The sequence below is a fragment of the Lissotriton vulgaris genome, chromosome 2_2 (assembly GCF_964263255.1).
Source record: "Lissotriton vulgaris chromosome 2_2, aLisVul1.2, whole genome shotgun sequence".
NCBI lineage: Eukaryota > Metazoa > Chordata > Amphibia > Caudata > Salamandridae > Lissotriton > Lissotriton vulgaris.
The window spans coordinates 318,393,296-318,409,030 of record NC_141688.1 but is presented as its reverse complement, the minus strand read 5'-3'; the positions used below and the strand labels follow the sequence as shown (position 1 = coordinate 318,409,030).

At 46.0% G+C, this 15,735-nt stretch overlaps 1 protein-coding gene and 1 pseudogene across 8 annotated transcripts in view; one reads left to right on the top strand and one right to left on the bottom strand.

Annotated features, from left to right (window-relative positions):
* Positions 1-15,735, top strand: part of CKAP5 (cytoskeleton associated protein 5) — a 901,993-nt gene that overhangs the window by 607,888 nt on the left and 278,370 nt on the right. For all 8 annotated transcript variants that reach the window (XM_086959680.1, XM_086959676.1, XM_086959682.1 and 5 more), the window contains one exon: positions 1,913-2,091. In XM_086959680.1, coding sequence (XP_086815806.1) covers positions 1,913-2,091 — 179 coding nt within the window. The remainder of the gene's footprint in view (positions 1-1,912; positions 2,092-15,735) is intronic.
* The window catches only part of LOC147729381 (large ribosomal subunit protein uL3m pseudogene), a 28,148-nt pseudogene continuing 22,094 nt past the window's right edge, over positions 9,682-15,735 (bottom strand).

The following is a 15,735-nucleotide window of genomic DNA, read 5'->3' as shown; positions in this document are numbered from 1 at the left end:
AAATTAATTATGAAGGAACAGGCTTCTACCACCATTGGTACCTGCTTTCATGCTCTAGGCTTCTGTGAAGAAAATGTCCCTTTCTCCCCTTATCCACTCGGAAAACAGTCATCCAAACACTAGTACTAAGTTGCCTATATTACTGCAATGCTCTACTGATCTCCGCCAGTGAAGAATCATTGAACAAATTGCAAGTGGTCCAAAACACCGCTACTAGTCTGGTCTCCGTGTCCTCCCTTACTACCTCCATTGCCCTATTGCTGAGATTGCATTGGCTGCCAGTGCGGAAGCTGATCAGTTTTAAGATCTGCTGCATTGTGCATGAACCTCTAAATGGTAAAGGCCCCAGATATTTGGCAGAGAAATTCAAGAATACCAGCCTCCCTGGACATTACGCTTGGGGAACAAATCTCTACTTGTGGTCCCACGCTGTAAAAATCTTGGCGAGGTGGGAAACCTTACTTCCACTTAGCCCCTACCTTCCGGAACCAATTACCAATCCATTTGCGGGAGTGCTCTGATAACCTGCAGTTTCATAGACTCCTGAAGACTTTGTTTTAATCTGTTCTTCTTTCTCTGGCCGACTAAAGCAGTTCGCAAGCGAGAAGATACCCCTTGGGAGGTGATTCATGCGCTCTATAAATCCTAAATCAAATAGCTGGTTTACTAAAGCTCCTTGTATTGTTCCACGACTGCTCGCATTCTGTAAATAGGCTCTTAAATTTTGTTATCTTGTCACATTGCTGTGCATTCAAAGACAGAGCTCAAATGTCAGGCTGTCTTCTGAGGGAGCTTGATGTTTACTTTCCTTATCTGACTTCAAAGTGTGAAGATTTATCTGACCGTATAGATGTGTGAAAGGAAAGGTTTTTTTCTAGTCCACAAAATTTAAGAATCTGTAAATTAACTGTGCAGATATTTCAGAATAAATCAGAATTGGGAAAGCTGAAATGAACCACATTTATTTCCAATGCCGATGTGTGCTGTAAGCCGATATTTTAATGCGATCAAAACAGGTCAATACATACGGTAAGGTCATTTCCACATTTTGTACTGCTATTTTATCAGTAAAACTGTCAGTGCAAATGTAATGAAAATTTCATTTGAAAATGTGTTGTCAGTGAAGGCATTGCACTCCCACACCAAGCGTACTATACTCTTATGCTCGGCCACTCTGCTCCCCGTCTCCGCTCGGCCGCTCTGCTCCCCGTCTCCGCTCGGCCGCTCTGCTCCCCGTCTCCGCTCGGCCGCTCTGCTCCCCGTCTCCGCTCGGCCACTCTGCTCCCTGTCACCGCTCGGCCCCACAGGCCTGCCCCGTCCCTTCTGCTCCGTATCTCCGGCCCTTCTGCTCTGTACCCCCGCTCTGCTCCACAGGCCCGCCCCGGCGGCTCTGCTCCACCACTAACTTTAGCCATTCTGAATTGAAACCACGCTTGTGTACAACATGGCTAAAACACATTCGCAAAGCCAATAGCTCTTCTTTAGTTGAGACCTATTGGCTTTGCCAGTGGTCTCCGCTCAGAGTGTAGAAGAGCTCCTGAAAGAAAATTACATCAGCACTCATCGGTGGCGCTCATAAATTTTGCTCTGTTTTGTCACGGAGGAAAATGGTGTCTGTGTGGAGTTGAATGGTGCCATCTATTGACACATAGGAGCACTGCTTTTGAGTTTGTCAGATCCAGTCTGACACCTGAGGGAAATTCACAGGGTGAGGTATGTATGGTTCGATAAACCTAGAACACCACTTATCATTTTCTTGCCAGAGTGTTGCAACAGACAGAGCCATTCCGAAGGTAAATAACTTGTTAGTTCGTGGCTGTGTCCTCGTTGGTGTTTAGTCCAAATGACCCTTTTTGTTGTGCTGGTAATGGCATAGTCATGATTTGTAATACAGACTTCCTTTCCCATGCAGCTTTCTGAGAAAGACTTGAGCATGCTAGAAGAAAGGATTAAGCGTGCCGCAAAGAGGCCAACTTCTGCTGCTGTACCTGCAAGGCAAGTAGAGGAGAAACCTCAGCGGGCTGCAAGCGCCAACCCCAATGCTAGTATGCTGCGGAAGGGACCAGCAGAAGATGTGTCCTCCAAGCTCAAGTGAGTGTGTTCTTTTTTCTTACACTAGCTGCATTCTATACTGTTCTCCAGCATTAGAACGCAAGTTTGTGAAAGGGTGTTCATGACCCTGCTATCCAGCCCAAGTCTCAAACACTTGGTCTTTGTACATTGCTGTTAGTCTTCATGTGTGTCCCTTATCTGCCTCCAATCGACCACTTTCTGCAACAATGTATAAGTGCCTTCTGTCCAGCCAGTTTTGAAATCTCCTGTCATCTTGTATTTGAGATCTTCTTTTCCTAGCAGACTATTTTATTTATGATAGTTCTTACAAAATCCCTTTATTGTAATGTAGGTTTGTTTTTAGTCCAGTTAGGTGCTGATTATCTATAATCCTGCTAGAGTCCTACAAGACCAAAGTCAAACTTCTTTGTAAAAGTTGTACTTGAGATTTGCAATAAAGACGTCACTGGGGAGACGTCCTTCAGGGTAACTTTACCATACTGCAACATGATCTTCTTTCATTTTCCTAATTTCGTTACACAAGTATGCGTACATAACATCACTGGAAATTGTCCTTTTCTCCCTTTTTAAATGTTTAATAAATTCATGCGCTTAAATTATATCTTAAAATATGGAGTCACTAACTTTGTGTGTAGCAGTATTAAAACATACTTTTATCTAATTATATGCTGATTATCCACTTTCTTGTTTTGGTCTGCACTGCAGCCAGTGCAGTACAGACACGTACAAGTCAACTTTCTCTAGAGGCCATCAGACTTTCTGCTGCATGTCTAGGGAAGAGAAATCCTGGGGCTGAGCTCTGCTCAACAGTATCTACTGTTTCAGACATAATTGTTAGTGCTTGCATAATTTTTTATAGGGACTGCCTTGTCATATTCCAGGCATGTGACAGACTGAATTTAAGCAGTGATATCCATTACTGACGGACAGTGTCCCTCAGCCCATTCTATTGCACTGTTATGCTTACAGGGCCACTGCAGACAGACCAGCAATATACAAATCGGTTTTGGACAGCCCCTAGCGCTGCACTCAAGTAAAGTTCTTGGCTCAACCTCTCAGCACCAGATGTATTTTGTTCTAATCCGGTATTATCAGTGAGGTTTTGGGCACGTCCTAACGGGACAGTGATCTATATGGCCCATGTAGCAGTGACTATAATCAGCACAGTGTGTGCTGCCAAAGTCTAAAAGCGGTTACTGTGTGATCAACATGCCTAATTCTCAGAGTAGGGCTATCAGCACTAGTGTGGCCTTAAGTAGGCATGCATGGATGCAGTCCAGCGGCTTTTTAGAAGATGTCCAGGCTAGCCTCATGGATATTCCACTTGATGGTTCACAAGAAAAACCACTCTCTGCGTTAGCACTTCAAAGACAGACTGGCACTGCACGCTCTTGGCCTCTCTGCACTCACCTACCACCTTCAACAACAATTTGTCATCTGTGGCTACAGGAGAGGCTTCTAATATCGCTCAATTGTCTCAATGCACTCCACAATCCTATTGTGGCAGCATTGTCCACAGGCAAGAGCAACAGGGAGAGGCAGAGCCCAATCTTCCTCCCATCCATGCACCCCCACCCCACCACCACTTCCAGGCACACAGTCGCCCTGTCGGAGAATCTGATCTATTTCTGCCAAGGTGGCAGGCCATACCTTCCAACAAGTGGGTCTTGAAAATTAAGCAAGGTTATGCCTTAACATTTCTCGAAACCCTGCTGTGTTCTCCACCATCTTCAGAATGGCTGTTATTGGACATTCTGTCTTACAGGAGGAATTGCTGGCTCTTTTAGCCAGTTGAGCCATAGAGCTGTTCCTGTGGCCAGAATTCTGTTGTGATTTTTCCTTTATTTCCTGATGCTGAAAAAATTACGGGGGCTTGCGTCGCATATTGGACCTTCACCTTCCTAATGCTTTCTTGCCCAAAGAAAAGTTCAAGATGTTTCCTCTGACCCTGTTGTATTTCTATCTAGGACCCTAATTCGATATTCCCGATTCATGCCCTTATGTGGTTATAACTAATAATATCCCTATAAAGGCATAAGAATCATATTCATATTTAGTAATAGCCCATGCAGTCCAAAAACACAGCAAGGCTACTCCCATAGACTCCTAGAAAGCACAACCCGTTCTTTAAACAAACCAAGCCTCCAGCAGCCCGGGAAAACCCCCTGCTTTTGTTTTGATTTGCACAAGAACTCCTAGAGTCCAGAAAGAACTGTTAGTTCTTAATGACGTCTTATATCCAACCTTACGTCAAACCCGGCACCTTTCAGGTATAAATATACCAACATTGCCATAAGCAAACACACGGTGGTTGGGAGCAGAGCTATGTTCTACTTGCCTGGGAGCCCAGCTGTTATGAGAGCCGACGGAAACCGCCCCTCCCCTTGACGCACTGAGACGCTGTCTTTTTCTCCAGCCGAGAAAATCCAGCTCCGGTGTTCCCAAGTTACCCTCGCGGGTTGCTGGGAGATCGAGTCCTGAGAAGCGAGATACAAGACCTCCTTCATTCTATACCCAAGGTACGGAGCGGATTAAAACCTTAGAGAGAATTCTTGAATCAGATACTTCGCAAAACTTACCTTAACTTTAAACTACAACTTACTTACTCCTTCCCACGTATTAGGCTTAGGTCAGGTACATTGGGGTAGGCGTATCTTAGAAGCACCAGTTGAGTTCGTTAGTCAATGTTTTCATGTATGTATATATTTTATCCTTTTTAAAGTATCATATGGCTAAGAAACCATATCAATGCTTTTACAGTATTTCTTAATACTACTTTTACTGTACGCACTTTACTTCATGATAAGTATTGCAATTGTGGGATTTCATTTCTCTTGCATGAGAAAGAAGACTGCTCAATAAAATAACACCTTTTATTGAAAACGCCCGTCTCTCTATTTCTCTGAAATCTGGTGGAATTAAGCATGCACGACTGAGTGAAATAGCTGTCTATTGTTTTCACACGACTCTGGAGATACTCTTTATTCTGGGGGAGCAAAGTTGTCATGTTATATGGTTGTCAGAAGCTAATCCCTTTTCTAAATCAGGACGGTTACCCTTTCCTGAACATTCGAGAAAGTTTCAAGTGACCTCTGAGCTAGCTGGCAAAACTAATTAAGTCTAACATAGTCAGTAGAGACCTAGATGACCTCAGTCCTACGTCTACACTGCTGTTTGTTATTCCAATGCGCGGAGCCTATTGGGAATATAGGAACTACACTACAACCCAGGTATTGTCCTCCCTCGACCCTGGAGGCTGGATAGTAGCGTTGGACCTGCAAGACACTTCCACCTATGTCCCCTTCCTGCACGTCCAAAAGCGTATCCTGTACTTCATGGCTTTTAGTTTGCTGTACAACCTTTTGGCCTTACCAGCGCACCTTAGGTGTTCCTAAAAGTGACGGTGGTGGTTGCAGCACATCTTTGGAGGTTGGGGGTCCCAGTCTTTCACTACCTTGATGACTGGCTGTTGAAGGCACCTACCGACAGAGTACTGTTAACCTCCGGTCTTCTTGGGGGTTCACTGTCCACATGGCAAAGTCACACCAGATTCTCCTCATAAGCTCCCCTTAATCGGAGCCCTTCTGCACACTGTTCTGTTTCATGCCCTCCACCAACAACCCCCACCCCCCCTACACCTGCTCTACTTGTTCAGAGTGGTGAGTTAGGAGACTTGTTTTACCTGGGGACCTACATGGTGGCACAGCCAGTACAATCCTTGAGGTACCCCTTTGACTGTAGTGTCCGAGTACCTCGGTATTATATACTAGGGCTTTCAAGTAAGTTAGCCATTTTCAATTGGGTACTGTTAATTAGATATAGATTTTAGAGTCTGGGTACTGAGGTTAGCAGGCCTTTGTGCACTCTCAGTTGAAAAACCAACAACATCAGTCCAAAAACTTGGGGGCGACTACCCTAAAAGTCCACGAAGTAGAAGCTTGAAAGGCCTTTTGTCTGCCTCCAGCAACTGCTCCCCACCGGTTGTGACCCCACTTTGGGCGGGAGAACCGGTGGTAAAACTAAGTGAGTAAGGGAGGTGTGCCCATCTTTGCCAACCTCACCCCTCAGGTGGGGGAGGTGAGGTGAAGCACAACTCTTTCCTAGCCATCTTGCAGCTGGGGGGACCCAGCCAACAAGTTAGGCACATGCCCCCCTTCCACTGGAGGTTGGCATAATAGGGGTGTACCCACCCCAATGAAGGGACCCATCGGTCCTAACCTTTGCATACCTGTAACGCCCCTAAATATAGTATTTAGGGGCACCCCTAAATATAGTATTTAGGGGCACCCCTGAACCTTGCCCCCACAGGCAAGCACCAACCAAGAAGAAAAGGACCACACAGCTGTGCTGATGCTAAGAGAACAACGCCCCCTGGCTTGGCCCCAGCCCTACCGGCCTGTCCCCACCTCGAACCTGCAGAAGCGAAACTCTGGTGTGTCCTGCAGCCGGCAACCTCAAGAACCCAGAGGACCTGGCCTGCCTTCCAAAGAAAAGACTTAGTCTCTAGTGGACAAATAGAGTAAGGTGCTATCTACTTTTACATCTGAGTGTCTGTTGAAGCCTTTGGAAGGAGCGTATGTGTCCCTGACCATGGATCCAACTCCCACCTCCCCCTAATTTTGCAATACCAATGAGATCCCAGGATTGGAAAGCACTAAGTGCAGACGCTTCTTTCAGCCAAGTGCAGTGCCAAAGAGGGATCTGTTGAATAAGCCGGCGTCCCATTTTACGCTCCAAAGCACAGCTCTCCATACAAGGATCCTCACTTCAGTTACCAAAGGCCTAGAAAGGGAAATCGGGGATCTGTAATGCATGGCCTGTAGATGATGGAACGCGCTCTTCTCGAGATCCCGGATGCTCTATTTGCTGACTCTGAAATCCCTCATCAATATATTCTTGAAGTCACTCCCCTTGACGCTCCGCATTAGCTCTGAATCTTTCCTATCAATAGGATTGAATTTCAATGCTGCATGACCATTGGAGAAAGTATTCCTACCGATCCAGCAAAAAATGATTCTGTCCTGAGATTTTGGGAGCCTCTATGTATTTTGGCCCATTGGCTTCTGTGCATCTTATAATATTTGGTGTATGCATATGATACGTTTTCTTTCTCCTCCCCCATGCTCCATTCCACTTAGTATTTTGTAATATTTTGAGCGTCTTGATTAAGGTATAACCCTTATTGCGGTGGGCACCAAAACGCGCACCAGAGCAAGTTACAACCGGAGCACCAGGATTTCAATATCTGATTGAGAAGCCTACTATGCAACTATAGACACAGTATTGATTGACAGAAACACCTGAATTATATCAACTAGTTCTATATTAATATATTTAAGAATAATGTGCCCATTTAATACTGCAAAACATACGAAGCGTTCGATTGCGCCTTTGTATCCTGGTGTATTCTCTTGTTCCCGTTTCTATACGTATTGTGGATACCAAATGAGATGTTTTATGATGTGTTGGGTGATATTAGTATGTGTGTGCTTTGGTGTGGATGAGGAGCATGAATGAATTCGTTAGGGGGTGGAAGATCGAAGTTGTCCCTTATTGAGTTTGTGGCTTGGTCATATTGTGGATATTAGTCCCAGACAATAGCAAGAGAATCCACTTCTAGTTATCAGTAGCAAGGTGGTTATGTTCTGGTTAGTTTGCTTCATACTGTAGATCAGTAGTCTTCAAACTTTAGGATGCCGAGACCCCTCCCCCTTCCCCCCAACCATTCAACATTTTCAGGCATAAGTGCCCCCTCCTAACAAACATTTCTAAACCAGTAGGCAGGGCTACTGGAATTATGAGGTAGGTGAGGACCAAAGTACACCACAGGCTTGACCAAATTGTGTGGGAAGAAAATGTAAATAATGTGATGCTGTGTATTTTGGGTTAGCATTGCTACATTATTTTTACAGACAGTACTACTGAGAAACGATTTCACCCTACCAGTACCAGTTTATAACCAAAATACAGCAATTAACATCAGTAAGATGTCTATTTAATCTTTGTGATGGGCCTTCCACTCCCCAGGAATACATGCTGCCACATTAGAAGCTCACCTGGCCCTGGCTGGCACCAGCACACGTCCCTTAAAACCCTGGCGGTCTTGTGCAGAGTTGAGCACTTTACCTATGCTGCTTTCCTCTCACACCCTCTCCTAATCCCGGATTCCTCTCTCACTTTGCAGGTCATTTCTATCGCCCCTTTTTACAATTTCTGAACTCTCCCCATTCAACCTCACTTCGCCTTCAACCAACTTCTGCCATTCTGTCTTTTCACTGCCCTCATCTCGAACAGTCTCTCACATTTATCGCATGGCCTCTCTGGCCCAGTCACCGCCCGTGCACCTCAGCACTTCTCATTCACCTCAAGTCTCTCCATTCAAATTTTTGTCTATTTGTATTTTACACCTGTTCAGTCACCCCATTCATCTTCCACACCTTCTTGAACCAACGTCCCTCTCCCCTGTTACCTCCACACCAGTGCCTATTTTGAGCAGGTGGTTCCGGTGCTTGGCACTGGCACCTAATTGTGCACACTAGCACTGACCGTCTGCCACATGTTCGCTCTGTCTAATCTGTGTAATTTAGAGAGGAGTAGAACAGCTGTTTATTAATTCAATATACATTAAAAATGATAAACTCCTGACACATGTCATTCTTATAGCTTTGGAGGCTTGAAATCGTCTGAATAGTCACACTTGTACAAGTGTTATGGTTCGTAGTTGCATAGGTATGGTCATTGGCCGGGCAAGCAAGGCAATTGGTGGGTGGTTAAAGTTGCAGTGGCCTACTGGTGAGGGCTCTGACGCATTTTTTTTTTGCAAACTAATCGCTGCTCAGTACCCACCCCAGTACTCCCTCTCTTCCCCTATCACTGCGGTCTCGCACCCAGTCCTATGATTAGCGTAGCCAGCTCATTATTTTGATGTCCCAGATGGTACAAAAATAAGCAGTCACCTAAAGCTGTATTTTCAGCACTTATCTGTCCATACTTAGAACAGCAAATATATATAGAAAGCACTTTTACTTGTGTTCTAGGGCTGCCTCAATGACTGATAATTAAAGGGTACAAAGACAGAAAAGTCAAATAATAAATGAATGCATCTTTTTTTGTTTATAACTCTATTTAGTGTCAAGGACGTCTTTGCAGGCTCTTTAAACAACCCAGAGCTGGCATTTTCTTTTAGCAACCCTACTTTGTATTCCTTTTCATGAAATGCATTCTCACACTATCCCAGTAAATGTAAAATGCAAATGTATGGAATAGGCAGAGTGGGGGCCTAGGGGGTACTGGAACTAGAACCCCCCCCCCCCCCCTGCCCCCACCCCAAGGCTATGTAACCAGTTAACAAAAGGTATGTAAATATGCTAATGGTCTTTTTTTTTTTTACGTATGAAAAGTTACATTTTAACGTTTTAGGTTTCCTTTAATAGATGTATAAAAACAGATAAAAGAAGTGAAAGGTAAACTGGAAGCTGTATATAAAGTTGTTTTATCACCAGTTTTTGACCTGTTCTGAAGATGAAACGTGGGACTTGGAGGGGACCTCACAATTCTCAATCTCTTTCGAGGAAATTACAGTTTACATCATTAACAATGCCAGCAGGATTAGGAATATGTGATTGAGGGCTCATTGAACTTCAAAAAGATCTTCATCAAACACGTCTTCAGGCAAGTGGGGAATGGAAGGTTTTCCTTTGAGTTTCGGTACGGAGGAAAGGCGGTCTCGAACTCTTCCAGCCGATATAGCTCCTGGCCTCCTGTGTGTTTTTGTCTTCCCATGAGTAGCAGGCTGCCCTTTGAATCCCCATCTTTTCATGACTCCTTGGAAACCTTTACCAAACGTTTTTGCAGTGATATACACAAACTGTCCTGGACGGAAGTGGGCCGCATAACACGGAGTACCTGGTTTTAGTATGGCATTGTCAGACACCTTAAAACGTGAGTGTTTCTACTTGGGTGGCACCCTGGCCTCTCTGAACCGCTCAAGTACATCCTCACTCTTATAAAAAGGTGATACATTTTTTCCCCCTACAATTAGGTAAGAAGCGGTTCCAATGGATTCCTCCTTTGGGATATACTCGATGACATGACAGTCTTGTACTTTAAGAATTGTGACAGCATGTCTTTCACTATCTTTTGTCAAAAGCGGCACCATTCTCAGTTCGACTGCAACAAGACAAACTCAAAAGGAACCTGAAGGATGATCCGTGGCATATGCTAATGGTCTTTAATGACCATTGAAAAACTCATAAGTGCCGGAGATAAGACTCCAGACACTGCCCTGCCGAGCCCCAGCAGCTCCAGCTGCACTGCAGCAGCCTGGGCTGAGAGACACGACGGGGGAGGAGGGGGGCTGAAGCTTTGGGCCTGGGCAGTAGTGTGAAGGGAATGTGCTACCCCCTTCCGATCACGGCCCCCCCTGGTGGTCGTGCCCCACAGTTTAAATACCCCTGCTGTAGGTGATGAAATCCTGCAAGGAAAGTTCTAAGCAATAGGCGAGGTCTGACCATCCCACTTTGAACCAATCCTGGATCACAAGAAGATGGGAGGACAAATAGTAAAGTTAAAGATTGGTCATCCAAAGGCCTCCACGTAGGTGCCCCCTTGACAATGTACAAAAGCTATGCGCGGCCTTAAACCTCTGCACAAAAAGGTTTTCGCTGTGTTGTCCAATGCTTGGAACTAAGGCCGAAACAAGTAAAGTGGCAATTTCTTTTTCTTTTTTTTTTTAAAGTACATTGTGTAAGGATCAGCATCTTGTAAAGAGCAATATGTCCCATTACATTGAGGGGGAGAGTTTGCCATTTAAAGAGGTCCGATTTCGCCTTCTTGTCTAGGGATTGGAGATTGAGGGTCCAGGTAACTTCAGGATGTATCGCAACCCATATGCCCAGACATTTAAAGCTAAGCCGGCAGAGAGGAATATTTGTCTGCCAATCGAAGCAATCACGAGATGAACCAGCACAGATTTTGTGGGCTATCTTGTGACTGGAGGCTACTTCAAAGTATTGGAGCAATTTGGGACATCGAGGCCCACTCACAGCCCGAATTGCATGGTATAACAAAACACTGTCTGCTTATCGTGCAATGCTGGCCTCGTATCCAACACTCTAGGCCCATCCAGTGTATTTGGGGTCCGGATGGATACGTTTGTCCAAAGGCTCGGTTGCATGAGCGGAGAGGGGACAGTGCGCAACCCTGTCTAGTCCCTCCTTCAGTGGTAAAGCTGTTGGAAAGGACCACATTAACTCAAAATCAGGCGATAGCATTGGAGTAGAGGACATGAACTATATTCCGGAATTGTGCACCGAAGCCAGAGCGGGTCAGCACCAATTGAAGGTAGTCCCAGTTCACTGTGTCAAAAGCCTTCTCAATCAATGAGGAGTAGCGCGAAGTCCTGATGTAATCAATGGCTGTGGGTTAGGGCCACGTGAAGCCGACTGATAGTGTCCTGTGCTCCTGTATGGCATAAAGCCACATTGGTCCGACTGCACCAATTTAGTTAGAACTGCTTTGAGCCTGTTGACCAACACCACGGCAAATGTTTTAATCTTGCAATTTAGGAGGGAGATGTGGCGAGGAGAAGGATGCAGTGTCTTTGGTATCACCACTATGGTGTCAGTCTAACTCTTAATGGGAAGAAATCTACGTGGCTAACCTCTTATAGCAACAGAAGATAGGGGATAAGGGTTTTCCAGAATGTGGCATAGTATTCATAGGGAAGCCGCCTGGGCCATGAGTCTTAAAAGATGCTAGACTAGACAGTGCGTCTCAGGTTTCCTCTGTCATGAATCTCTTCAAGCAGACTGGATTCAGAGAGGCTTAGTCTGGGGAGAGGGACTTAGTAAAGAAAGGAACTGTACTTGGTTGCAGCCCTACCTTTTGACTTCGAATATAATATTTGATGATAGTGAGCGAAAGCGCAAGCTATCTCAGGAAGGGACTGTCGTAAACAACCTGCATCATCCATGATCTCAAGGATGATCATATTTGTATGATGGAAGGCTAGCCAATAAAGTAGTTTATCATTTTTGTCACCCCAAACATAAATCTTTGCCATCGTGCCCCTCCAAAGAGGTTTGGCAGCTTCAAGGGAATGCAAACAAATATTGTCACTGATAAGACCTAATTGACGAGAGATAGCAGCCTGTGGATCCGATGCTAAGCATTGCTCTAGGTGGAGGGCACATGCCTCCAGTTAAGGAATAAGAGAAAAACAGGAACGTTCTTGTGGTCTAATATAACTCTTGGCAAATTCTCGCTGTGTCTCCTTACTAATTGGCCAATAAGATTCCTACTAGTGCAACAGACACCTCCTTGTGATAATAGGCACAGAGTTCAGACCAGAGCAAAAGAACAAGCTTCCTATCTTGGAGATACCAGGGGTTCACATGCCACATAGGGTGCAATCCTGACAATGGATGCTCCAGCTGAAGGAGAATGGTCTCAGATTCCACGTGGCAGAATTTTGATCGTAGTCAATAGGTAGCAATCGAGGGGGAGCAGAAAAATAAGTCTACTCAAGAGTGAGTGTAGTGGGCTGGCAATGTATGTGTTAATTGCCAAAGTCGGGGGTGCAAAGATCTCCACGCATTACAATGGCCCAGAGTGGTGGTCCAGTCAGCAAGTTGGCAATCCCCTTCATGTCTAGAGATAGTGGTAGACCCAGTACTAGCCAGTGCGGAGTCAGATACCACGTTTAAATCTCCCCCTATCACTGTAAACCCTTGTGGAAGCTGCAAAAGAAGATGTAAAAGGTCCCAGAGACAGGCGGGCAAGGAATCAGGCAGTACATAGTCCAGTATGCCCTCCAGGGCACTAAAGCATCCATGAGGTTCTCTTGTCAGGTGAGAAAACATCATGGGGTAAAAGAGGGTACCCCTCTTGCTCCCTAGAAGTACCCTGCATGAAAGACCCTGTCATAACCCATACGGGCCAGAAAGGGGCATTGGTCTCTCAGAAGATGGGTCTCCCTGAATTAAGAGTACCTTGGGGTGGTAATAACTGGCAATAGTGAAGAGCGCCACCTGCTTCACCCTGTCTAGCAGACCATTAACATTCCATGATAAAACTCGAAAGGTCATGTGTATGGGGGATGAAAGTTGTTGCAAGTACTGGATAATGGGCAACGTATGCATGAGACACGTTGGGCCTGGTGGGGAGGACTGCAGTTACCATGTGTTGCAAGGGATCACCACCTCAAGACTGGCAAGAATTGGATCGAAAGTGTGTGTCAAAACCTAAGAGGGATGGAAAAAGGAAAACAAAAATATCATATTGAAGGTCAAGGTGTGGAAAAATGTCATGAAGAAAACCCAACTCCCACCCCTCCCCACACTTATAACCTATAAGCATCGGTCACCCTGATAAAAAGGTATATTGAGATAAACAATATATGCTGTGAGAACTTTAATGGGGAACCTCCATCGTAGTAGGAGAAATCGATAAGACAATAGCTGACATCTTGCATCCAAGGAGAGACCTGTGAAAGCATAAAAGATTAAGAGCATCTGGATAAGTAATCCAATGAACACTGGCCTTTCAACCGTTAGGAATGCAAAACCAGTCAATCATGTACTGTGGGAGAAATTGGAATCTGAGGAGCAGCTGGAGTCACAGAAGAAGAGACTGGACACTTGTCAGTCCTAGATTCTTCATCCTCCGCCCCAGAGGCTGGGCTTGACGAGGGTCGTGTGATGGTATTTGCTGTGTCCAGGGAGAACGTGAAGGTGAGATTGATCGGACATTCTACGCCCCCTTCGGGAGCCGGTGCTCTGCTTGCGGTCTTGGGCAAGGAGTTTAAAGCCAATATGTCGACAGCTTCTCTTCGGTGCAGAGAAGAAACAGCGGATCCATGGAGTAGGTGGTCTTCTGTAAGCCACTGCCATGTAGATTCCGGACTGTAGAATTAATGCAACTTGTTAAGCTGCATGACCCGGAGTCTCGCTGGGAACAGACTATTATAGCCTGTTTGACCTCCAAGTAGGAACACCTTCACTTTTGCACCTCACGGATATAATCTAGAAAAAGGAGAACCTTAGGTTCGAGGCATATGAGCTGCAGATTGCATACTATGCATAGATTGCCACCTAGTGTTGGGCCCAGATGTTTGCAGTTTGTTTTGTTAAAGTCTTTGGAAGTCACGGGATAGGTGACTCCTCCTTTGGATGATACTGCGCATGGTCATCTGCTCCATCCCCAGATTGTGTTTTTCTGCCAACGGACTCGGATGTGTTTCCAGCGCTCCGTGTTGAAACCGAATTCCTTCGGCGTGCAATCCTCACCAACTTTCAGAAAATAAGTTTTGAATGCTTCTCCACTCGACGCTATTCTTCAATGTCGACTACTTCGATTCCGGTCGACGGCCTTCGGGCCTAACTAGGCCTCAACTCCAGCTCACGGAAAGGACGCCCTTCAAAAAGTGTCCTCAATGTGGGTCGCAGTTTCCCCACACCGTCCTTCACGAGGTGTGTAACCTCTGCCTTTCTCAGGAGCACGAGGCATAGGACTGCTCAGCTTGTGCCTCTTTCTGCTCCAAAAAGACTATCCGGGACCGAAGAGTGAGAAGAAAAATGGCTCTATCTTCAACCTCCATTCCGGACGACATCTTTGAGGAAGGCGTTAACGTCCCAGAACAACAAGACGTCGACAGCAGTTCCGACCATGAAGATGATTCGGGTGTCGAGGACATTACTCCAGCGCAACGGGTCGTAAGTAAGACCGTCGACCCAACCCTTCCTAGACACACCCAAAGAAGGCCCAGGTTACACCCTCGCCCTCGGGTGCACACCGACACTCCGCTTCTACTGCCCCACCTTCGGACCGGGCAAAGATGCCAAATAAGCCTTCAGGCGGCTCTGGCTCGAAGCAGCCTTCGCGTGGCCTTTACATGGAACTTGGCCCAATAGTGCCACATCCATCCTCACTTCACCCCCTTTGCCTCCACCGCAGCCTGTGACGACTGGATAGCCTACAGTATGACAGCGAGCTCACTAGATGGGGTAGTAGGTTTTTCAAGACCTCTGTCCTCCTGGTCTGAGATCTGTTCTCTACCCAGCAGCTCCACTGTCTGTGCCATCACAGCTGACCCCGTTTTCCCACCTCCTTGTAAGTGTTCGAGGTGTTGCTGCCCAGATCCAGTATTATGCCAGTTTCTTTTCTGCTGCTGCTTTTCTGCTGGTTTCTTGCCCTGTTTATTTTCTATTATTGTGCCCTTATTTTCTATTATTGTGCCCTGGTTATCTACTGTTATGCCCTGTGTATCTTCTGATATTGTGCCCCGGTTATCTTCTATTATTGTGCCCAGTTTAATTTTCTGTTATTGTGCCCTGTTTATTTTATTGTGCCTGGTCCTGGATCTCCACCCACCACTTTAACTCAGCTGCCCTACTTGCACTCCACCCCGTAAGGCGCAATAACTGCCAGCTGCCCACGCCCAACACCACACACTGGCAGTTCTCCTGCCGTCACTGCCGCCAGACTTTCACTACCGTCCGCACCCCCACGGGCACCGCACCAAACGCCAACACCTCCGAAGCTCTGAGGTGCATCCTCAACGTGCGTGCCATGCACACAACGCTGTGGATATCTGGGACCTCCTCGACACCCTCTCACCAGACATTGCTTTCTTTACAGAAACCTGGACCAATGCCTCCTCCG